The sequence below is a fragment of the Triticum urartu genome, chromosome 3 (genome assembly GCF_003073215.2).
Source record: "Triticum urartu cultivar G1812 chromosome 3, Tu2.1, whole genome shotgun sequence".
NCBI classification, from domain to species: domain Eukaryota; kingdom Viridiplantae; phylum Streptophyta; class Magnoliopsida; order Poales; family Poaceae; genus Triticum; species Triticum urartu.
The window spans coordinates 735,287,731-735,313,327 of record NC_053024.1 but is presented as its reverse complement, the minus strand read 5'-3'; the positions used below and the strand labels follow the sequence as shown (position 1 = coordinate 735,313,327).

The following is a 25,597-nucleotide window of genomic DNA, read 5'->3' as shown; positions in this document are numbered from 1 at the left end:
TCAGACCCCGCAAACACGTCGGACCCGTAAATATTTTTGCAGGACACGGCAAAATTCCCACCCCAACACGCGAAAATGCAGGTTCTCTCCCTTGCCCAGACAGTGTTGTGACTAACATCTAGCAATGCCGCAACACCCCAAATGGGTATTCTTCAAATGCGAAAAGGATGGGGTATGTTCTTGTTTTCATTCGGCTTTGTCAACCTATTCACTTCAATTTCGGTAGTTTATTGAGATGGACATGTATGTAGGAAGGTGGATGCTCATTTTGGTATTGGAAAGAAGAAATGTTTTTTCATACCCGAAATTGAAATGCAAATTATTGATTTACGGGCCGGCGCGGGCGGCGGCCGAGCAAACCCCATGAAGCGGACCCGTAAAAGAGGATTCACAGAGGATTCGCCGGCCAGCGCAAAGCGGACCAGTAAAAAAGGATATTCAGCCCCCGCGCCGGCCCGCAAAACCATATTTCCGCAAACTGTAAACGTATTTAGCAGGTCGGCATTATACGGGGTCCACCTCTTGGCCCAATAAGCATGGCCTAAACACCCAAAAAAATTGCAAAAAAAAGTAGAATCTGCCATTACAGTACTGAAGATATTACATGGGCAAGATCCCAGCCAACATGCAGTTCTTTGCTATGAGCGACCAAGAGCAGTGAGCTCATGGACGGCTCCAACTTGCGAACGAGCAGTACTTCTCTATCTCCTTGGACCAAGGCTGGCTATGCTTTGGCGCGATCTGTGGCTGCATAATTACAATGTGTTGCAACGGGTGATACCATGTTAAAATGTTGTCAGTTCTCAAAAAATAATGTCGTCAAAGCAGTGAAAAGGAAAAGGATACCTGTGAAATTATTTCTTGCTGCAGTTGGTTGTGAGCAGAGAATCAAGTTATCTGTAACAAGAGAATCAAGTTATCTATAAGAAAAGGAAACTAAGTTAAGCCATGGTTGTACTTTACTTTTAAGTCCTGAAGCCTTTACTTTAAGCACTGATGTTGTGCATGGAAGCTCATGCTGGAATACCTTTAGCTGCATATTACACCACAAATAGCTTCCCTGCTGCAAAAATTATGAGTCACTTCCAAGGTTCAAACAGTTCTTTGAATTTACCATCTTATAAAACAATGTATATGACCTTAATGTAAACATGTCTTAAAATAGTTCATGCATGGGCTATAATAACATATGAAGAACAGATCCGTTCCAAGATTCACATGGTTTTTGAACCATCTATCATAGCCAAGAAGATTTGAATCGCAGAAAATGGGCAGTACTAAGATGCAGATTTTTCAATAAAAATCGTTGCACTGTAGTTTGAATCCCTGTGCAGAACGAAATTTATGTTCAATGAAATCCTATTAACCCAATGCCATAATCCAAGATAATCTACCGAATTGCATTATTGAACATGAGAACTTATTATTGGAATATGTCAAAAAGGAGATCAGACTCCATCAAGAATAGGTTATTTAGAAAATAAATTACATGTCAATTGCAATAAAAAAAATCTTCAAAGCACGTTTGACATGACAATTTGGCTGTCACAAATGCCAAATAAATTACAGCCTATAAAGAAAACATCATGTAGCTAGAGAAAATGGACTTGAAAGAACTACGTGACAGTAAATAGGAAAGAAGATAGTTTAGTCGGCAAGGCACATACAATCGCACCAACAGGAAAGAAATCCATCTCCATCGATCAAAGTTGTTCTTCTTCTGTCGAGATACGACGAGCGAGCTATCTTTGAAAGAGCTACCTGACAGTAAATAAGAAAGAAGATAGTTTAGTCGGCAAGGCACATACAATTGCAACAACAGGAAAGAAATCCATCTCCATCCATCAAAGTTGTTCTTCTTCTGTCGAGATACGACGAGCGAGCTATCTGTATGTAGTGGAGTACACATACATCGTAGTTAGTGCAGAGATGCCCTCATGCCCATTGTCCATCAATCGACTCAAAAGAAAAGGTTCCGACCAAGCAGGCATGAGAACACCAACCTCTCACAGCCCACAGAAGAGCTATATAGCGTACAACATATCCTTGCTACGCAGTGCGCCCCAAACACTGACCTTTTTCATCAGAGAATGAACTTGTACTTTGGTAAGTGATTAATCACATCCACAAGTCAGTTTTATTCTGTGGAATTCGATGGCAACCTGCTGCCTCGATTTGGTGCTCTGTCATTCTGAAGAAACATTGTGTATTCCTATGCTAACTTTCAGGGGACGAAATTGCTGTGCAGACAAAACTGCACACACGATGTGTAGCCGACAGTCAAATCCAACCGTAGAACAGTGCTGCTGCTGTGCATCACATGGCTTGAATTTAGCATCGTCCACAAATCGTCTGCGTGGCATCGTGTGTATAGCATTGCTGTTCAGGGGAAGACTGAACACAAAGTATTTCATGGTCAGAAGCAATGTCAGAATAGCATCTGCCACGCGGGTATTTCTTCCTGTAGTACAAGAAACCATATGCCGGCGAGAAGCCAACTTCTTCAATCAATTTGATTAACTCATAAAAGGAGATATCTTTTCTGTCCATGAATCCTTCTAGAACTTTATGTTGTTGATTCTCATCTTGATAGAAAAGGCAAATTTTCCAGATTTCCACAGCCATCTACAATGACATGGACGTAAGGAGCATCAGCACCAAACCAACCTGACAGTGGCATGAAGTGAAAAGAAGGTTGGCATGTTATTTGTAACGATCTAGGATTTATTCATACAGAAATGGAGGGAAATATATCAGCCTTGTGCACTTTGTATGTTCAGTGTTTGCAGAGTGTACGCACAAGCACCTTGAGCACTTTACGTCATGTACAATGAATTTCAGAGTATATGAACTTTTAAAAATTCAGTACTAATCAGAGTACAAGATCTGGGGCCCCCAATTTTGCATCACTGCTGCATATATCAATACTAATCAGAGTACTAAGAATCTCATAGTACTATCAGTATTGCAGAAGATGTATTATTAATTTCAGAGTGCAAGATCTAGTGCCCGGCCCCAACTCTGTATAAGGACTCCATATATCAGTACTAATCGGGGGATTATAGCCTAAAACCAGGGGATTAAAGACTGAAACGTTTAACCGCAAAGAAGGGGGGGAAAGGCAGCCAACATGTCATAAATATCTTCAAGAGATGCAGAATATACATGCCAATGCGATAGGATTGTAGCACACACAACTTCAGAGGAATAAAAATATTCAGAGAACATGGTACTGTTTTGCCATGCAACAATTCAGACTATAAATCATACTCGTACCAGTTTAGCACAATGACTAATGATTTCAGCGCACCCTCCATTCTTATCCTAGATTCACCACTGGCTGATTAACTACTTGCTACGCACTAATACCTACTACCAAATTCAGAGAGGAAGACACAGGGAGGAGGAAGAGAATCAGTCAGGATTCATAGTAGGGAGATGAGAGTAGAGGATACCAGCCACGAGAATTGTGGTAGTCCTTCTGGATGTAGCCGCCGGAGTCGAAGATCGACGATGTCGTCGCCGCAATGATGCAAACCACATTGAGGCAGGTCTTGGCAGCAACAATTCAATCGGGCGTTGCCGGGCGGGCAGGCGGATGGGTGGGCGCTGAAGGGCGGCGTTGGATAAGGACGTGCTGGGCATTGGAGGGGTGGCGAGGTGGCCGCTGAAGGGCGGGAACAGAGGCTGCCGAACTGGGGCTTCCTATTGGATGAGGTGGTTGGGGCGGCATCCATTGGAGGGGAGGAAGGGTTGGGTTGCGACGGGGGCGGCGAGCGGGCTGAGGTGCGACCGCGGAGGCGGCGACGGGGGCGGCGAGCGGGCTGAGGTGCGGCGGCGGCGGCGAGGGGGAATAGATCGGCCTGGGTAAAGGTGAGGATCGAGGAGAGGAGCAGATGCGTACGGGTGTATTTTTTCATCGAACCGTTTTTTCCTTCGGTCTGGCAGATTAACGATGGATTGCGGGTTGAATAACTAAAACATAAAGGACTTTTTCGCAAAAAGGCCGCGACGGTGAACCTGGAGACTCAATCCATTCTTTATTATTAGGGAGAGATATCTTCCAAAATAATTTTTATAAACAGGTTTAAATAATCTTATATTCATATTCTGCATATTTTCTACTCAAATTTCATATATAACATGTTTAAATCGGAGTTACGGTTTAAAAGATATGGATAGTTTAGAAAATCATTTGTTTGACTTAAATATGATCCACGGATGTAATACCTAAAAAATTAGGGGGGTTGTTAAAAAACTGTAAAATAACGGTTCGGTGTGACTTAAATCTGGACTGCAGGTTGATTTCATGAAAATGCGTTTTTCTGTTGCAAATTGGCGCGACAGACAGACAGAAATCCTACGTGCTTTATTATTACTAGCAAAAGAGTCCGTGCGTTGCAACGGGAGAGAAAACATAACACACGCTCTTAACTCAACAACCATCACTCAAGACCACAATAGGTCCATCTCCTTTATTTTTGCGAGGCATCATATTTGTGTTACCGCTTATCCTCCTTCTCACCCTCGCCGGCGATGGCCTCGGTGTTCACACGAAATAACAAAAAATGTGTGTTGAATATGGTTAATTCTAAGGCGTCTCTCTCCCTCCCTCTCTCTCTCTCTCTCGCTTGCTCGCTTTCTCTCACTCTTGCGATGAGAAATCTGTTCTTTCTCCTGCGACATTTTTTAGAGGTATGCATGTATAGTTATCGATGTTTTCTTTTCCCTATATGGTTATAGGCGGGTGTTTATTTCAATCTGGATCGCTGCCGGTATGAAAAAAAACAGATCTTGCACTATAAATTATAAGTTTACTTTCATAACTACATTTTAAAAATATTTAACAGGTAAAATTAACATCATATTTAGATTTCACACATTTTTCTAATAAAATTTCATATATAATATGTTAAAATCGAAGTTACGATTTAAAAGATACATATAATTTAAAAAATCATTTGGTTTGACTTAAATATATTTCAAAATAATATTTAAAAATACTTAACAGGTAAAAATAATTTCATATTCATATTCTATATATTTTTTTAATCAAATTTCATATATAACACTTAATATAGGTAAAAGCATTTGTTTGACTTAAATATGATCCGCGGATGAATTACCTAAAACATCAGGGGGGGTCGAAAAATGTAAAATAACGGTTCGGGTGTGACTTAAATCCGGACGGCGGGTTGATTTCAAGAAAAGACAGGGACTTTTTGTGTAAAATACAAAAATAACGATTCGTTTTAACTTAAAACAGAATTGCAGGTTGAATTTTCTGAAATAGAGGGACTTTTCTGAAAAATGCCATGACGGACGAAAGAAATCCAATTTGCTTTATCTTTACCTACTAATAAACCAGCTATTGCTTCTGGTCGTCCGTCGTGGTCGTTTTTGCAAAAAAGCCCCTGTTGTTTGTTGAATTCAACCCGCTATCATATATTAAGTGAGTTCCTAAGAAAACGTTTCATGTTTGCAAAAGAGCCCCTACATTAGTTGGAATTCAGCCCGCAGTCAGTCCTTATATTCCTTATCCATTCCCAAAGTCCACCGCCGGCCACTCGCCGCCGCTTGGTGCCGGCGTCCATGACGCCGCTCCGATGACCCCTCGCACCCGCCGTCGCCGGCAGCCACCAGCATGCCACTATTCTTTTTCCTCTCATCCTCCCCCTCGCGCCTGCGTCCCTCCATCGTCGGCGAGGACCACCTCCGGCCTCCCCTTCCTCTGCTCCGCCTCCTTACCTCGCGCCCGAGTGCCGCTCCTGCAGCACCTCCGCCATCTGCCTCTGTTTTCCGGTGCCCCGTCGTCGCGGGACCTCCCCTCGCACCGCGTGCTGCTGCTTCCCCTCACCCAGTCCCGTGCGCCTCATGCCTACGCGCCGCGCCCCGAGCTCCATCCTCCCCACTTCGCCCGCTCCTGTCGTGCGCCTGTCGGGCTGGCCTAAGCGCGCTCATGGATTGAAAGAAATTATCCATTTAAAAATCGTTCCTGTTTTTCGCAATTTGGTCACGAATTCAAAAAATGTTTATTTTTTCAAAATTTGTTCACAAATTCAAAAACTGTGCGGGGAGTTTCAAATAATATTTGTGCTTTCAAAATTTGTTCAAAATTTAAAAAAATGTTCCTGTTTTCAATTTGTTTTCTACACAAATACAAAAAAATGTACCGGGAATGTTTTAAAGAAATGATTTCAAAATTTTCTTTATATTTTTCTGATTTTATTTTTGAAATTTAAAATGTGTCAATATTTTTCAAATAATGTTCGTATTTAAAATTGTGTTCGCTCTTTTTAAAACATGTTCGCCTTTTGACATTCTTACAATTTTGAAAGACAGGGATAGTTTTGGAAATTTTTGTACAATTTTAAAATGTGACTATTTTTATGTTTTGAACAAATTTTTAAAAGTAATGTTTTTTTAAATTTGAACAAATTATTAAAAGTGCGAGCATTTTAAAAAGAAACAAGAAAGGAATACGAAAAAATGAAAACAAAAACAAAAACGAACAGGAAAAAAGGAAAATAGTGAGAAAAAGACAAGTTCGCTATAGTAAACAGATCACTCTCATCAATTTTGAAAAACATTTCACGAATTTGAAAAAGAATCACGAATTAGAAAAAGTTCATGAAGTTTAATAAAAGGAGTAGAAAACGAAAAAAGAGAAAGATGAAAAGAAAAAAGGAATAAGTAAAACCGACAAACAGAACCAGACAATATGATAAAAAAGAAGTAAATCCGCGCCCTCCTCAGCCAAATGAAACCAGAAAAAAAAGTAGACCCACAACCTCCTCTTTCAGTGGGACACAAACAGAAGAAAGAAGAACAGAATAAAAAGGATGTAAGTATTCACATCAGGTGAGTTGTCTGGTTGACTACTGCAGTGTAAACTTAACGAGGAGGTGACGGGTGTGAATCTCCATAAGATCAGACTCAAACCTCTTATTCCCGTTTCTGTTTGGCCGTCGAGAATAATACACGATTGTATCTTTATATATACACTCGTCGCTAGAGAGCATTTACTCCTGGTTCACTTAAATAAGGTAAAATTGGTTTATATCTTCCAGATTGTCTGCATTTAATATTATTATTTATATGCTAACGTAAAAAGGTTCAAAGGGAGAGATTCAACTAATCCCAGCCGTAAAACCATGTCTATCCAACGACCTTGATTGCTCTAACGATGAGCACTCAACATGTTTAGCGTGTAATTAATGTCATACCAAATATCAATATCAATGCTAATCACATAATTGGCATGCAATTAATATTCTACCTAATATCAAGGTACAAGTAATATTATGCCAAATATAAACGTGCTTGCATGTATGTATTTACTAGTATCTTACATATGACAAACTAATTTAGTAGATATTCTAACTAAATTGTGCACCTTTGAGTGTGACCCATTCAAATCTTTGGCAGAAACAGCAGATCACCATCACCCGCAATGTGCTAAAGAACGCCCCATCATCCTGCTCGACGAGGCAAGTTTCTCCATTGTCCATCGAATCCGAGCCAAGTAGGATGGTGCAAGAGGCTATCGACACTCTCATCATGGTGAACAAGACGAGAATCCTCATCAGTCATAGGGCGGCCTTGGGAGGTAGAGCTTCTTTCGTGTCACGGAAAGACATGATGACGCTAATTTGTGTGTGATCCAACAAAATTAGGACTTTCACATCCATAGTATTAATTGTTCTAGAGTATAGGGGCTTTGATGGAGCCATAGGTATTGGTTGTTCTAAATAATACGTTGGGGAATCCATGGAGCTGTCATAGCACTGCATGAAAACTTAGGTAGCCAGGTGCGTGGATCTTGTGGGTAGCCAGGTGATGTTCCACAAGTGCACATAGTTTGGTTGTACATTTTTAAAGTAAAGATACTGATCCCACATGGAGCAGATAAAGTGGTCTTTGCCTCTCAGACTTGCGATGATAAATTCAATCTTCTATTTTAGAAAGAAAAACCCAAATGATAAGTGCCACACGTGTGGCATGAAGCAATCCAGACCTGACGTTATTTACAACTAAAGTTGCCATCCAAAAAGAAAAGACAAACCAAAAAATAAAAATGAAACTTGCCATTCAAAAAAAATGATGTCATGCTTGACAACTAAAGTTGCCATCCTCCCGTCACTAGATTTGCCACAAAAAATATTCGGAGTTGCCATGTGTTAGTGTCACACGTGTGGCATTTATCAGTCGACATTATGGTTAAGAACAAGCGAAGTAAAGTAATTTAAAAATAAGTGGGGCGCATCATGTAAAAAAGAGGTCACCTTGCTAGATTTTAAAACAACCCTCAACGGTCCAAGATGCTTGTTTACGGTTGGGTTTTGGAAACTAGTTTCCATTTCCAACAGCAGGTGCCCCTGATGATCCTCCCTATCACCAATCACGAAAGACCTGTTCGCATAGGAGCAGGTAGATAGTTTTTCTGCTATTTCCATCTTTTTTTGAACGTAGAAAGGCGCACAAAGCGCCACCCAATACATTCAGCTCAGTAACATCTTACAGCGTGAATTACATAGCCCTGGAAATTGAAATTAGACAGGAGAGAAACAACAGGGCATATCATGCTTGTATGAGCTGAAGCAAAACAACTAGTGTCAGGTTCTGGTAAACTTCTTAGAACCTGATGAGCCACATTATGAGAAATACCATTGATCTCTTTTGATATGTGATACACCTGTGCTTGGAGATCATTATAAAGGAGAAAAATTCAGCTAGAGAAGTTCTGATGGTCCAAGGGGTGGAATCTGCCAATACACTTCTTGCCGCCACTGCGTTTGCCAAAGAGAGGCAATCAGTAAGAAAAGTAGGCCTAGAGATCTGAAGTCTATGGGCGACTTGAGCTGCAAAAAGCAAAGCAAGAGCTTCCGCTTGAAGTGGCGAGCTGGTGTTCTGGGTAGAAGCTTGAACTTGCACATTCACTTCCACTTGGTCCTGAAAAAACTGAGAAACACTCCTACTCCTGTAGGTGTTGTGCCATGTGGTAATCCTGGAACCTTTGCACATTTGAAAGCAGCATCAGAATAAATTTTTGCTCCAGATATAAGAAGATCAGATTTGAGAGTGTGCCCTTGAGCAGGAATAACACAACTATTTCCTTGATGATGAACTTGATCAATAGCTTATCCCTGATTAGAAGAAATTGACACAGCCGTGTATTGGTCAGACAAAGCTTTTGCAGCAGTGTGAACATGATGAGGTTGAGAATTGCGCCTGTCAAAAAGCTTATCATTTCTGGCTTTCCATATGCACCACATAAAATTTAGTATGTTAGATATAGATGCATGAGGATGATTCATATTTAGTAAACTGAGAATAATACTGTGCATAGAGAAATGATTTTGAACCAAGCCATCAGATCTAATATACCAAGGGTGGCCAAACCAGGCTGCTCTAGCAAAATCGCAAAGAAAAGGGAGATGCATTTCATTTTTCATTCTCACCACACCTGCAACATGTTTTAGAAATGTGAATTGAAAAGCGGCCCGCTCGCAAACCTGTAGGAAGAGCTTTTCGAAGAAGTCTCCATGCAAAAGTTTGAACACGAGGTGCAATCAACTTTTGCTTCCAAACCTGAGTGAGAAGATTTTTAACCTGCAAAGATAGTTGAGAGGGAGTATTCCTGGGAATGCTTTGAATATCCTGCAAACACAATTTATAAGTGGATTTAGAAGTGCATTTGCCACTCGGAGCGAGGTCCCAACAGAGAATATCTGGGCAGTCATCCTGAATGGTGGAGGTTTGAGTAATAGAAGTAGCCATAGGCTCTTGGAAAAGAGAATGAATAAGATTGTTGTTCCAAGTTTTTTGCCCAGGAAGCCATAGATCCTTAACCTGAGCAGGATAAATAAAGCCAGGTGGCTGAATGATGAGATGATTATGAATAGTGGACCAGGAAGAACACCATGGGGAACTCCAGAGGGCAATATTCCCCTGAGTAATTTGGTAGAAAGAGTGGGCTTTTAACTTGGGAAGCATTTTGAGAATGGAAGTCCAATAAGCAGATTTTGGAACAGTGGAAGTAGTAGTCCAAATGGAAGAGTTCGGAAAGTATTTGGATTTGAGCACAAGGTACAAATAAGAGTTAGGAGCATCTGCAAGTCTCCAAGCTGAAGCAAGAATAAGGCCTTCATTAATGGCTTGGAGGTTTCTAATACCTAACCCTCCTTCATTATTAGCTGTACAAATGTCCTTCCAAGCTCTGAGACAAAGACTTCTGTTTGAATTATTATCCCTGATTCCTGTCCACCAAAAGTTTCTAATAATAGCGGTGAGTTTAGCAATAAACTTTTTTGTGAACAAAATGTTTGACATGTAGTAAACAGGAATGGCTGAAAAGACAGATCTAATGAGTTCCAGTCTAGCTGCATGAGAGAGCATGTTAGCCTTATAAGCAGGAAGCTTAGCCATAAATTTGTCAAGAACAAAGTTATAAGCAACAACTCTATTTTTTGCAGGAAGAATTTGAGGGTGCCCCAAATGAGTAAAGTTGTTATCCATGGAAGGAACAGGAAAAATGGTTTTAATATCAGCAATGACAATTTGACTAACATGGGCTCTGAAAAGAATAGTGGACTTTGACCAGTTAGGAGTTTGACCTGAAATAACACAAAAATGATGAATAATTTGAGCCATAGTGTTAACTTCAGATGTATTAGCTTGTCCACAAACCAGAAGATCATCTGCAAAAAGAAGAGAGTGAACAGGAGGGAAATTTGGTCCAAGAGAAATACCCTGAAGATGGTTAGCAGCCATGGCATCATTCAGTGCAAGAGACAATTCATTTATAGCTAGAACAAAAAGATAAGGAGACAGAGGGCAACCCTAACGAATCCCTCTATGACTTTTAAATTTATGAGAAGGCTGGCCATTAATGATGACAAAGAAAGTAGGTATGGAAATGCAGGCATAGATCAAGTTTATAAAATGATCATGCAGCCCTTTACGAGCCAGAGCAGAGACAATGAAGTTCCATTCAAGGCGATCAAAAGCTTTAGCCAAGTCAATTTTGAGCATGAAAGCATTATGTTCCCAAGATTTGAGCAAAAGAATGGGTGATCTCTTGGGCAATAATAATTTTGTCACTAATTCTACGACCTTCAATAAAAGCTTGTTGAGCAGGGTCGATATAATCAGGCAAATGAGGTATTAGCCTATTAGCTAAGGATTTAGCAATGATCTTATAAACAACGTATTGTTGGACACTCACAAGTTCTGAATAACAATGTATTGTTGCATGTATATGAAACTTTAATTGTTCTCTTCGTGTAAGGATTATCAAATGTCATTAATTGCAAACATTTTGTTTCTACTTTATCTTTTGGACACTCACAAGTTCAGAATAACAATGTATTGTTGCACGTATATGAAACTTTAGGTGTTCTCTTCGTGTAAGGATTATCAAATGTCATTAATTGCAAACATTTTGTTTCTACTTTATTTTAAAAATTACAATACAACTTTCCTTTTTATCCTCTGATTCATCAAACGAAAACTCAATCGTAGAATTAGTTTAATATTTGCTAAGATTTAACCCATGTGTTTCTGATTAGAATTACGCAGCCAGCATGTACTTCTATTTCTGGTAATGGATCTGCTAATCCACCCAAAAGTGAAGAACTCATTCTTTTACACTATATTTTGGGAAGAAAAGTCTACATTACAACCCGCAACTAACCTGTTAGAGTTGTGTCGAGTATTGTGTACAAGGTAGGTTACAGTTGGACTAGGAGTTGTATTGTGTTTACATAGGATGTGAAGTCGTGTCCTAATAGGACACTTGTATTCTAGGCCTCTCATATATATAGCGGGGGTAGACACACGATGTAACCTATGCCAACATAGTAGAACAGGAACACAGGGGAAGCCGGCGGCGTGTGCCGGCGTCCAAGGCGACCTGGTGTGGTATTGTCACGGTATTTTGGGGAGGAGCGTACATAGTCAGGCCACGGGGATGTAGCCATATTGGTAAACTTCGTTAACAAATCTTGGCGTCGTGCTTGTGTGATTGCTTGGTCCTCGAATGATCAACGGTATGCTTCAGATTTATTCTAACAGGTGGTATCATGAGCTAGGTTGTTCAAAGGTTATGGACTGTTGATCTAGAGGAGCGCTTTGCAAGAAGATCGTTGAATTGGATCGCGGTGCAGGACAGTTGTGATGGAGCGGATCGTTGTCATGCGGTACTTCCGTGTTCGATCAGGGCAGTCGCTAATGTTAGCAGTGAATCAAAGACGACGGATAGGAAGCGCGTGGAAGCAAGAACCGTTCGGCAGTAGGAATCGCGAACAGTGCGGTGGCATAGCAGATGCGTGGGGGCGGCAGCGTGGAATCGAAGGCAGCTGCAGGCCAAACGGGGGCGCGGCGAAGCGCTGGCCCAGCTAGGTTGGCCGAGGCCGCAAGGCCCGTGGCGCGAGGCAGCTGCTGGCTGCGGTGCAGCCGGCGTTGCCCAGTCGTTCGCGTATACGTGCAGTTATTGACTTGTACGTGAGTATTGCTGCTGAATATGCAAGGCAAGTTGAGATTTGTTTGAGACAAAAAGAAGAAGCAACCAGGACCACGTGTGTGCACGGGAGCAGTTTAGAGGGGTCAAGTTCGATCTATTTTTCTGCTATGAGGTGCACGGAGCAACAGGCAAATAGTGACAGGAAAAAAGAAGATTTGTGCAGTTTGCATGGAAGTTTTTTTCTGGGCCGGTTTGCTAAGATGGCTTGAAGCATGTGGACAGGCTGAGGAGGCGCGCGGATAAGTGCGTCATGCAGGGTCATGCATACACATGGCGTCTAAGACAAGATGTGCGGGTGGACACGACGCCGGATGGAGCATGGTTGCAGTTGGATATGTTCGGATGAGTCAGACTGGACAGTCTAACGGATCGACATGAGTCGGTTGGTACAGAAGACGGTGGTGTGATCGGCGACAAAGACATATGAGCGTGATGCTGATAGTGACCGACTTCTGGGCGTGGAAACACGTGGCGCAGGTTTGAGGACTTGTGTGGCTTCGACAAGACTATGCGCGCGGGGTTGATTCAAGACAGTGCACATGAGAGCTTGAAGTCGACGTGGTGCGGGGTGGACTGATCATGTATCATGGAGTCATGTTGAAGGTGGAGTTGGATTGAGGGGCTACGATGTAAGGATCCAGGGAATCGAAGCCTATTTAGTAAGGAGGAAAAGTGAGTGACATGCAGTTCGGACTAGAGCCCAGTGGTCTGATGAAAGCGTGAACTCGTCATCGACCGGCGATGATCGGTGGTACTCTACAGTGGGGGTTGAGTGGTGTGAGTTCGCAGCCCTTGAGACTCGACCGGGACAGCGGAGGCTCGACACGGTAATTGCAGCGAGGCGTGTGATTAGCACGGGACATGGAGACGGGCCAGGGCTCTGGTGGTCATACATGTGGTGAGACAACTGTGAATTTGACTCGGGATGACTATAAGCAATGGTGAAATTCCTTCAAGTTTCAGACATACGGTCAAGGAAGTGCGGTGATGTTGAGTTCATGTAACTCTTATTTGTGACACCCAATATATGAGTTGTTCACTTTCACGTAGGTCAGTGATCGATGTGTGATGGCATTGGATGAATACTCTGGAAGTTAGGAGCACAAACTAGAATAACAAGTAACTTAAATTTGCTTGAGTGTTGACTATGATCAAGAAAAGAAGGGACTACAAGTTGCAGGTGGAGTCATATGGAGTCTTTGGAGTAGCAGCGATACTCATGGGATAAACTCAAATCCAATGTCCATGTAAGTTTGACGCATTGACGAATTCAGAGTGGTGGAGAATATTCGCCAAGGTGGAGTTTGTTAGAGTTGTGTCGAATTTATGTACAAGATAGGTTACAGTTGAACTAGGTGTTGTATTGTGTTTACATAGGATGTTGAGTCGTGTCCTAATAGGATACTTGTATTTTAGGTCTCTCATATATAGCGGGGTAGACACACGATGTAACCTATGCCAATATAATAGCACGGGAATGCAGGGGAAGCCGACAGCGTGTGCCGGCGTCCAGGGAGACCTAGTGCGGTATTGTCACGGTATCTTGGGGAGGAGCGCCCATAGTCAGACCCTAAGGATGTAGCCATATTGACGAACCTTATTAACAAATCTCGGCGTTGTGCTTATGTGATTGCTTGATCCTCGAATAATCGACGATATGCCTCGGATTTTATTCTAACATAACCAAACCGTTCAATATTCAACTCTCAACTCTAAACCGTCCATCCCACAGCTCAAACTAATCATCCGGTTCAGAAATCAACCCTCCACCTGATTTTGACTCAGGTAAGCGGTTTTTATCATGTTGACTATTTACTGGGCACCGCCACATCACATTTTGATCCCTCTTTATATGTGGGACCCACCCAAGAAAAAAACAAAAATAAAAAAGCTATATCTCTCATTCAGTGTGTTGTTGACTCCTTCGTTCTTTTTTTTCCCATAATAAAAAGGAAACAAAACCGCCCGTCCGCACGACCTCCTCCTTCTCCCGCACGACCTCCTCATCCTCTCGCGCCGTTCGCCTCGCGCCGCCGCACCCTTCACCGCCGCCTCGCGGCGCCAGAGGCGGCCGCGGGTTGCCGGGAGCCTCCCTAGCCGCGGGAGCCCGCCCCGCCGCGCCTTCATCGCCGCCTCGCGTCGCCGGAGCCACGGGAAGCGACTGCGGGTCGCCGGGAGCCCGCCCCCGCCGCGGGTCGCCGGGAGCCTCCCCAGCCGCGGGAGCCCGCCCCGCCGCGCCTTCACCGCCGCCTCGCGTCGCCGGAGCCACGGGAAGCGGCTGCGGGTCGCCGGGAGCCCGCCCCCGCCGCGGGTCGCCGGGAGCCTCCCCAGCCGCGGGAGCCCGCCCCGCCGCGCCTTCACCGCCGCCTCGCGTCGCCGGAGCCACGGGAAGCGGCTGCGGGTCGCCAGGAGCCTGCCCCCGCCGCGGGTCGCCGGGAGCTTCCCCAGCTGCGGGAGCCCGCCCCGCCGCGCCTTCACCGCCGCCTCGCGTTGCCGGAGCCATGGGAAGCGGCTGCGGGTCGCCGGGAGCCCGCCCCCGCCGCGGGTCGCCGGAAGCCGCGCCCTTGGTCGCGGGCCGCCGTTCCTCCCGCTCCTTTCGCTGCGCCCCAGTCTGCCCCGTCGCCCTGGTCCTCTTCTGCTTCCCGGTGGCCAAGTGCGAGCGTAGAAGCAAGCAAGTAAGCTCAACTATTCCTAATTTACAGACTACACACTACCTACCGTTTTGCATTCAGAATGTTGGCCCTCTTAAACTCTGTTTCACATTTGCCAGTGTTTGCGTGTTTCAACCAAAGGGATTGAGCAACTTCACCAGTAAGACGTATAAATGCCCCAACAAAGGTGAATTTTCTGAGTAATACGGTCCTTCTATCAGAGGTGAATTTTCTGAGTCATGCTTCATGATGTCTAATATTTACTCTCTCACTTTCGCTTCGGTACAACCCTCCTAAACACATCAACGGAGGAGATTTCTTCATACCCCTTTATAATAAAGGGTATGATGATCTTTTTTTAAAATACGTCAGCGACGTTTTTTTTTAAGACAGCTCGCGAAAATAAACAGCGGCTAACAGTAGCCTGGGCCGGCCCAACAGCAAGTCGGTCTATCTGAAACACTGGAAAATCCTAAAAACATGTGCACGCGTCAGGTATTGAACATAGGACCTTGCACTCTCAGGAAAATGAGCCAACCACTAGACTGACCCAACTATAATAACAAAGGAGCAGCGCGGTATCTTAAGACTATTAACAGCGACATAGCTGAACAATTTTTTAGAATTTTGAACGTGACTTTTTTGAACGCAAAAGAAATTCAAAATTGATTTTTTTAACATGCATACAAATTTTCCGAAAAGTAGAACAGAGTTTAAACTCTGAATAAATTTTGAAAACCAAGATTTTTTTTAAAATTCAGAATAATATTTGGAAATACAAACAATTTTAAAAATCTGATTTTTTTTCTAAAAATGCGACCATTTTTTGATATTTTCGAACTTTTTGAAAAATATGAATAAATAAATAAATATGCTGCACATTTTGTAACATTGCGATAAATATGAATAAATATGGTCACCCTAGTACTCCACGCAAAAATTGAATGAATTCGGACAGTAAACATACATTGCGTCACGTGCGGTAAGTATTTTAGGGACTTTCCACTGAGAAAACCCTAGAAAATGCATAGAATAACAAAAAATAATAAAACTTGGCATGGATGCTTGCCATGATGATAGAATACTACGGGAAATAATTGGATCCACTTGATGGATGTGAAAAAATGCTACGTGACAAAAAATGCGTCACAGGACAAATAATACAAGAACCAAAAAAAGTTAATTTTAAAACAATACAACAGTCATCAATGCTCTCATTTTGAAGAATACGAACTGTTTGTATGAACCTTCCTAGTTCGAAACTAGTGAATATTCATGGTAGCAGTCCATATCCTAAACAAAGAGTACATTGAAGACCGATGCTTATGACAAGCAGAGGAAATGGCTATTTCCTTCTCATTCATCTTTCCTCTCGCTCGGACATAGATTGTTCGCACAAGTTTTTGGAAAAAAATCATGGGTTTTAGAAAAAGTTTGTAAAAATTGAGACAGGTTCGTGGATCTGAAAATCGTTCATGTATTTGAAAAAAAATCAGTGATTTCAGAAAAAGTTCACAAGTTTAAGAAATTAGACACGGACTTAAAACACCGTTCACGAATTTATGAAAATTTCTGGATTTTAGAAAAATTTCGTGAATTTTAGAAAGGAAAAGAAAATGAAAAAAGAGAAGAAGATCGAGAAAAAAACAGTAGAAAATTGGCTAGACAAAACCGGAAAAAAAAATTAAACAAGGCGTTGCCTTTCTTGTTTACGTCACGTCTGAGGGCACAGCTGCGGCCGAGAAACATTTGTAGAACGCATGGGTACATAGGTTGTTCACGAGTTGTTTATAGCATAAGAATAAGAAAAGTTCTAGTCTGTACGCCAGCATCAGCTCTACCACTTGGTTAGTGCACTGTATGAATACAATGTGGTAATGAGTTCGAATCACACTACCCGCATCTGTTTTGAATATAAAAAAATATATTAATGGGCCAACCTGTGGGTGTTAGCACATAAATGGGCTCCTCGTACGTACGGCGTGCAACTATATTGTCCTTTATACGTTTTGGAGGGGGGTTGTACCGAAGCGGGACTCCCTACTCTCTTTGTACCAACTATCTTCAAGAAAGTCATATGGCCCAGATAAAAAATTCCTATTCACCTAGATTTAAATTTGATCAAAGTTATTTCTCACAAGAGGCATAAGGGTTTTCTACCTAACCTTCTCACCCTTCCTAAGTATCCAGGTATAATTTTGTTCTGTGGTTGCGATGTGCTATCCACGGTATGATAATGGTAAGTTAACCTTGACATTTTGCCAGGATTGATGTACGCTTCAGCAAATTCTGGATATTAATGTTGGTGTTGTTGTGTAGGTTCTAGAAGCATTTCTTGCTCCAGGATCTGAATTGTGGATGTTTAATGAGGTGGCAGAGAAGAAGAGGGAGAAAAACTGACTGATGATAGTATGGATATTTTTGGACTAACAAACATTAAATTGTACACAAAGAAGGGAATGTTTTCATCAGGCGGCACTTAGAAAGCTTGCCTCTTGAGACCTTTGATTCTGTGAGTATATGCTCCATCTTAGAGATAAATAGAGTGCTCTGAACTTTTTTGTTCAAACAATTATTATTGTTATGAATCGGCCAATGTGGTCCAAAATGGCAAGTCAGCATTGCCCTGCATTTCTTCTACTCAAGTTTAACTGTGCTAAAGTTACCAATGCTAACTTTGGAACCACAAATTTTGATTCTTGCAGATGAGTCGGTGGAGGACTCCATTGTACAATTAGATTCATGGTGCTTAGCTACACTTCTTCTAATTCATGACGTTTCATGCGAGCAACAAGCAGCCTGGCTGTGACATACTGTATAACTGACAGTGCGCAGGTAACCCAAACGTCTTCCGTTGAAGGAGTCAAAATCACATCTACGTCACAATGGCGTTTGTCACAGCTCCTGGATTCGGGAGATGTAGCATGTACTGGAGAAATCGATAACAATTTCACTGGACTCGAGAACAATAAACCTTGTGTCTGTCTCCAAATTCAGCGATAACGTTCTGTCAAATGAACTTGTTAGTATTTCATTATCCATGGTGGCAGAAGACAAGCAAATCGACAGTGTTTCTCGAGGAACTCTTCGTTGAGGAGGTACTATGTTTTGTTTTAGCAAAGAGGAGGTACTATGTAAAATGTGACATTCTTTGAATTGTGCTTTAATAGTTCAAAAGCATGCCTTTTCGACAATCTATGTCTACAGGCCACACTTCCCAGCTAACAATGACTTCAAGTATCTCTATTTAATGATGCACCATATGTTAGTTTATAAAGTTAACCACCGACTTGTCTTAGATCTCATCTGACCGTGGTAATCGTATGTTACAGGAAAACAAGGTGTGCATATGGTCTGCTGAGTTACCTGTACGGACAAGAGGAGTTGAGCTTCCTTGACATAATGGCCAGGGCTCGTGAGAGAGACGAGATTGTGACCGCCTCCATTCGCCGCCGTCCGGGCAGCACGACCTTGCCGCCCCTCGCTCCTCGCCGCCGTCAGCAACACCATGGCTGAACCTGCTGCCCCTCGCTCCTCGCCACCGTCCGCAGCAACACCACGACCCTGCCGCCCTGTGGTCCTCGCCGCTGTCCGCAAGCCCGCACGGTCCAGCCGCCTCTTGGTGCCGGTCTTGGAGTTCGTTAACTGCATCGCACCGTCCTGCCGCTCTGAAGGTTTGTCGCCCGTAGAAATTTGAGGGAGATTCACTGCTTTGTTGCTTCAAAATATGTCAAATTAGGCCATCAATTCAAGTCAGACCAGTGAATACATTGGTTCCATACTGCTGCCTTTATACTAATTTTTTTAGTTGCACATGCCTCACACAGCATGCACATGCCTGATGGACTGAAACTTTACACCTCCTGCAGTAATGTGTCTTCTTCACTTAAATGCAAACAAGTTCAGATTAATCCTTTTTGGAGTTCGCCTCTTAATAAATTTGGATTACGATGTAGTTAGTTCTGTTACTAAGTGTAGTTTGCTGCCCGGACGGCGGCGAACAGAGGCGGTCACAATCTCGTCTCTCTCACGAGCCCTGGCCATTATGTCAAGGAAGCTCAACTCCTCTTGTCCGTACAGGTAAAACTCAGCAGACCATAGTTTTGGCTTGTGTAGAGTATCTGGTACTAAGTGTATCCTGGAGTTCCACGAGTGGAAGCAGGTGGAGCCTAAGGGAAAGCCGCTTACGCAGGTCTGGTTGCGGTTTACAGGGGCTCCATCTAAGCCTCTGCAGGACGCTCGAGTGGTGGCTAGTATGGGAATCATGGTGGGGAAGACAGAAAAAGTGGATATGGCTTTCACACGTGCCCATGGGGTGGCCCGGCTATTAGTGAGTGTTCTGGATATTGAGTTCGTGCCCGATAAGGTCAACTAGACCTACAGGGAGAGGTGTTCCCGCTAGACATCGAATTTGAGGACACTGCTTTATTTGATGATGCGATTAATGGTAACGATGTTGACATGCACGACAGTGATGGCAATGCCGGGGCCGAGGGGGCACCGTCAGATGAGCCCACACGCGAGGGGTCTAATGGTTCTTCTCAGTTGCCTGGGGATGGGACCGGGGTTGAGCCTGCAGTTTCCCCAGCGGTGCCCATGACTACTCTGTGTTTTGGGTCCTTTGAGCCAGCCTCGGCACCTCCCAGACTATGGAGTGACCGGGTAGATTCTGATGATTCTCTGGAGCACACGCTCCCCCCGTTGGAGTTCGAGGGGGATGCTGGATTGTTTGCTGGATGGCCGGCAAGGTCTTTGGTCGGAGCTACGGAGAGGAGTCCGGAGGGAGCTTCTCTTGTCCTGGCGCCTCACGTGGACGCGACTTCGGTGTCGGCGTCTACGGGCAAGATGGGTCGTGGGGAAGGAGCTTCGGGGCAGGTGGCCTCGCCTTCTCCCAACCCCATCCCGATCTCGGTGGCGTCGGTGACGCTGGCCCCATGTGGGTCGGCCGGTGCGGGGAGCGGGAGCCCGAGGCAGGCGGCCTCGGCTCCTGCTTCCCCGACGGTGGCGGTAACCACCGCGGCAGCAGCTGCGTTGGGGGGGGGGGGGCTGGGGCAGGAGGCCTTGGCTCCTCCTTCGCTCTCGATGATCAGGAGGACCGTCTCTCCTTCGCCGATGGCTCATACGTCTGAGCCGGCGGCTGAGGTCGGAGGAGCGGCCCGCGCCATCTCCTCTTCGCTCCTACCCATGGTCGGGGTCCCTAGTGTGGGACTCCCGTCTAAGGGGATCGGGAGCCCGCAGACGCCTTCTCTGGTAACCCCGGTAGAGCCTTTGAGGGACTCTGTGCCAGGTGTTACTAGGGAGGAGGTTGTCGCGTTTGGCGGGATCCCGGACCCTATCGCCGAGGGGAGACGGATGAGTGCCCGCATCCTCGACATCCCCGAGGTGGATGATATGCAGCAGCGGTGCGCTATGAGGGCGGCCAAGCTTCAGGAGGCTGCTTTGTCTTCCGGTATGTCCGTCAACCTATCTAATTCCTTATTGCATTTTTCTAATGAGGAGATTATAAATAATGCAAACCAATTAGGAGTTTCACTAGGTGCTATGGATAGTGAGATTACCAATTCGGTGAATGATTTATTAGATTTGGAGGCGGAACGTGCCTTAGAGACTATTCGTAATCTTGCAGCCGTTAAACCAATGAAGGATGATGAGATTGATGCGTTAGGGGTCAGAGTGCTAGATAATCTGTGTGCGGATTTAGCACCACCCAATCATGACTCTGAGGAAGATGATGTACCCCTAGAGAATGATGATAGTAATATTTGTGAACCCGGTTATGAGGACCGGGCGACAAAGCCTAGTAAACCTAAGCGTAAGTGGAAACGAAAGATCTATCCCGATTCCGCAGTTCGTAGGAGTGCTAGGATTCGAACCACTAAAAAATTCCATGATGAATTATGAGAGGAATATTTTGTAATAGCAGAGGTCTGAAGGACTTGGCTAAAAGAAAATTCCTTGCCGAGGCAGCTTTAGAGCAGAGGTTAGATTTTGTTGCTCTATCGGAGACGGGTAGAGATAACTTTGCACCCCAGTTTCTCTCTTCTCTGGTGGGTGGTATTGATTTTGATTGGCATTGCCTCCCTCCGCGAGGAAGGTCAGGTGGTATCTTACTAGGTGTGGGATGCGATTCGCTTGAAGTCCGAAGTGTAGTGATGGGCGACTTCGCGGTGAAGTTTCGAGTCAGGTCTAGGATAGATGGTTTTAACTGGGCTTTGGTGGCGGTGTATGGTGCCGCACAACCCGAGCTTAAAGCGGAGTTTCTGGCGGACCTGGTTCGTATCTGTGGGTCAGAACAGCTTCCAATTTTAGTTGGAGGTGATTTCAATATCATCAGGAGGAGAGAGGAGAAGAACAATGATAACTTTGACGGCAGATGGTCGTTTATGTTCAATACCATTATTGAAAGCTTGGATCTGAGAGAGATAGAGCTTTCTGGTAGAAAGTTCACCTGGGCTAATGCTCTGCCACACCCAACCTATGAAAAACTTGATCGAGTTCTTGCGAGCGTGGAGTGGGAACAAAAGTTCCCTCTGGTGACGGTGCAAGCTCTTTCAAGGGGAATATCTGATCATACACCATTGTTCGTGGACTCAGGTGAGCCGAACCATGTGGGTAACAAGAACACCTTCTCCTTCGAGATGTCATGGTTTGAACGTGAGGGGTTTTTGGACTTGATGGCCAGGGAATGGGATAGAGGTGTTGGAGGCAAGACTGCGTTAGAGCGTTGGCAGAATAAGATTAGGCATTTAAGGAGTTTCTTACGGGGCTGGGCTAAGCACCTCAGTGGTGTGTATAAGATGGAAAAGGATAGACTCCTTGCTCTTATACAGGCCCTGGACATACAGGCCGAATCCACTATCTTAACGTCAACTGAGCTTCAGGCTAAAAATGCGGCGGAGAAGAGGTTGAAAGAACTGCTCCGCGAAGAAGAATTGAAGTGGGCTTTGCGTGCTAAAGTCCGCAAAGTGGTCCAAGGGGACGTGAATACTCAGTTCTTCCATTTGATAGCCAATGGCAAGCACAGAAAGAAGCGTATCTTTCAGCTTGAGGAAGACGAGGGTACTATTTTAGGCCAGGACAACCTAAAAACATATATTACCGACTATTATAAGCAGTTGTTTGGACCTCCGGAGGATAATTGTGTGTCCCTCGATGAGTCCAGGACTGAGGATGTGCCTCAGCTATCGGCTGCCGATAATGATATTCTGGTTGCCCCGTTCTCGGAGAAGGAGGTGTTTGATGCTATTGCACAGATGAAAAACAATAAGGCTCCCGGACCGGATGGATTCCCGGCAGAGTTCTATAAAAAGTGCTGGCACATTATTAAGGGGGATTTACTACCTATGTTCCATGATCTGTTCTGTGGCCAACTTCAATTATTTCACTTGAATTTTGGGACTATCACACTGCTTCCGAAGAAGACGGATGCGGTGAGAATTGAGCAATTCAGGCAGATCTGTCTCCTCAATGTTAGTTTTAAAATTTGAACCAAGGTCGGGACAAACAGACTCACACAGATTGCGCATTCTATGGTGCAACAGTCTCAAACTGCTTTCATGCCGGACAGAAATATCCTTGAAGGGGTGGTCGTCCTGCATGAAACATTCCATGAAATCCATTCCAAAAAATTAGATGGAGTAATTAAGGTGGATTTCGAGAAAGCGTACGATAAGGTCAAATGGCCATTCCTCCAACAGTCATTGCGTATGAAAGGTTTTGATGAAGCCTGGCGCCGACAGGTTGAATCATTTACGCAAAAAGGTAGTGTAGGAATTAAAGTTAATGATGACATAGGTCATTACTTCCAGACACATAAAGGCCTAACACAAGGAGATCCGATGTCCCCTATCTTGTTTAACATTGTGGTGGATATGTTAGCAATTTTGATAGGAAGGGCCAAGGAAAATGGTCAAGTAGGTGAATTGGTACCTCATCTAATTGATGGAGGTGTATCCATCCTTCAGTACGCTGATGATACAATCATCTTTATGGAGCATGACTTGGCCAAGGCGAGAAATATGAAGCTGGTGTTATGCCTATTTGAACAATTGACCGGGTTAAAGATTAACTTTCATAAGAGCGAGCTGTTCTGCTTTGGTAGGGCCAAAGATGAACAGGAGGCTTATAGGCAATTGTTTGGGTGTGAGTTGGGAGAGTTACCCTTCTCTTACCTGGGGATTCCAATCCACCATCGTAGGCTAACTAACAGAGAGTGGAAGTGCATCAAGGATCGGTTTGAGAAAAAAATGAGTTGTTGGAAGGGAAAGCTCATGTCATACGGAGGCCGATTAATCCTGATTAACTCGGTGCTCACGAGTATGCCAATGTTTCTCCTATCGTTCTTTGAGGTCCCAGTTGGTGTTAGGAAGAGACTGGACTTCTATCGATCGCGTTTCTTTTGGCAGGGTGATGAGCTTAAAAGAAAATATCGGCTTGCTAAATGGGACATCATCTGTAGACCGAAAGACCAAGGGGGTCTAGGTATTGAGAATCTAGAAGTTAAGAATAAATGCCTTCTTAGCAAGTGGCTGTGGAAGCTCTCATTGGAGAATGATGCTATGTGGGCTCAAATCCTTCGCAGCAAGTACCTCCAGACAAAAACTTTGTCCCAGGTTACTGTCAGGCCGACCGATTCGCCTTTCTGGAAAGGCTTGATGAAAGTCAAACAATCGTTGTTTAATAGGACGAAGTTTGTTATTGGAAACGGCATGAGTACACGTTTCTGGGAGGATACTTGGCTTGGCGAGACACCCTTGGCCATCCAATATCCGTCTTTATACCGTATTGCTCAACGACGTGAGGTGTTCGTTGCATCGGTCTTTCAATCGACCCCCCTTAATATTCAGTTCCGACGAATGCTAGCGGGCAATCGTTGGGAAGAATGGCTCCATCTAGTTAGGAGACTGATGGAAGTCCAGCTTTCACAACAACCCGATGAATTACGCTGGAAACTGACTAAATTTGGAGTATTTACGGTTAAATTAATGTATATTGATGTTATTAATTCAAACTCCATTCCTACGTCCAAGCATGTTTGGGATGTCAAAATTCCTTTGAAAATAAAAGTGTTTATGTGGTTTGTCCATAAACAAGTTATTTTAACTAAGGACAACCTCATAAAGCGTAATTGGACAGGACCTACTAGGTGTAGTTTCTGTGATCGGGATGAGACTATCAAACATCTCTTTTTTGATTGCCCGTTAGCCAAGGTACTTTGGCAGACGGTCCACATTGCTTTTAGCATCAATCCACCGAATTCTGTTTATGCGTTATTTGGGACATGGCTTAATGGGATTGAGCCTAACTTAGCGAGACATATTCGGGTTGGAGCTTGTGCTTTGCTGTGGACTATCTGGACTTGCAGAAATGATTTGGTTTTTAACAGAATATCATGTATACATTTTTTGCAGGTCATATTTCGAACTACGGCACTGATCCGTTCATGGTCGCTACTCACCCAGACGGAGGCCAGGGAGCATTTGGTTACTGGGTCTTTCCGCTGGGAGATGGTAGCTCGGGATATTTTCAACCGGTTTGGATGACGGTCATGTAATAGGATAGGCATTTAGATCCCCTATCTATTTTTTAGCCAGCCGGTTGTGGTGTCTTTTCTCGGCTAGTTGGTGTTTCTAGCCTCTTTCTGGCTCTGTGTGAGCTGTCTGTGCTTTTTTATTATTTTTTGTGGAGACCTTTGGAACCATGTTGACACTACTTTATTTGGTTAATAAGAGGGCCGTATGCATCTTTCTGATGCAGAGGCCGGGGAACCACCCCTTTTCCAAAAAAATGTAGTTAGTTCTGTTCTGTCGGATGTAAACTGTGGATTCTGTAGACTACACCGCTCACCGATCTGTTATTTGCCTCACACAACACATCTACAAATTTACTGCCCCTTATTATTAGGGCCCAATAATTGCTTCAAATTAGGCCCCAACAATCCAACCAACCATACCTACAATGAGCACATCGTAATATATCTGAAATTCATACCATGTTGTTTACATACCATGCTGTTTCACATTGATTTCGCTTATTACTTTGTGCCATGTTAATGAAAACATAACTCATGATCATCCGATACTGCCCTCAACTATGGTGATAAGCGAATTAGAAAATACAAATCCATCTCAGCCATCATTGCTACCAGGCTCCTAAGCCATTGACCATCTCCTTTGCTTCTCTATCAATTGGTTTATGGTGCTGCTGAGGAACTTTCATGATTCTATGATATTCTTCGCAAGTAGATCAGGTGCAATGCTTTGGTTTCAAATGACCCTTGACCCTTCCCAATTTAGCACAAGTTATTCATTACTTTGGTTCCGTACTGCTAATGCTGGGGGCTTCTGTTCCTTCCTCTGTTTTGTTTAACATTTCTGCTGATGAAACGCAGATGGGCAAGCACAATCCAAGTGCACATACATTC

General features: G+C 43.9%; 1 protein-coding gene and 1 long non-coding RNA gene across 12 annotated transcripts; one reads left to right on the top strand and one right to left on the bottom strand.

The window, feature by feature from the left end:
• Positions 1-474: 474 nt before the first annotated feature.
• LOC125546315 lies at positions 475-3,912 on the bottom strand. Of its 4 annotated transcripts, XR_007300588.1 has the most exons (6): positions 3,456-3,912; positions 2,004-2,625; positions 1,668-1,761; positions 986-1,063; positions 847-897; positions 475-747 (listed from the first exon to the last, which is right to left on the bottom strand). It is a non-coding gene; the product is annotated as an uncharacterized LOC125546315 (long non-coding RNA). The 4 variants fall into 4 exon arrangements; XR_007300586.1 differs by having other exon boundaries at positions 1,668-2,667; XR_007300585.1 differs by having other exon boundaries at positions 1,668-2,625.
• Positions 3,913-14,451: 10,539 nt separating this feature from the next.
• Positions 14,452-24,951, top strand: LOC125546313 (elastin-like). Of its 8 annotated transcripts, none has more exons than XM_048710548.1 (8): positions 14,452-15,198; positions 15,294-17,413; positions 17,494-17,686; positions 17,880-17,919; positions 18,003-18,272; positions 18,507-19,254; positions 19,367-20,623; positions 24,585-24,951. In XM_048710548.1, the coding sequence occupies exons 7-8, from the start codon at positions 19,636-19,638 to the stop codon at positions 24,725-24,727; spliced, it is 1,131 nt and encodes a 376-aa protein (XP_048566505.1). In that variant the 5' UTR covers positions 14,452-15,198; positions 15,294-17,413; positions 17,494-17,686; positions 17,880-17,919; positions 18,003-18,272; positions 18,507-19,254; positions 19,367-19,635; the 3' UTR covers positions 24,728-24,951. The 8 variants fall into 8 exon arrangements, 6 of the variants coding, with proteins under 6 accessions (XP_048566505.1, XP_048566507.1, XP_048566503.1 ...); XM_048710550.1 differs by having other exon boundaries at positions 14,453-15,198; positions 17,880-18,272; positions 19,367-19,563; positions 19,647-20,623; XM_048710549.1 differs by having other exon boundaries at positions 14,454-15,198; positions 15,294-15,361; positions 17,365-17,413; positions 17,880-18,272.
• Positions 24,952-25,597: the final 646 nt, after the last annotated feature.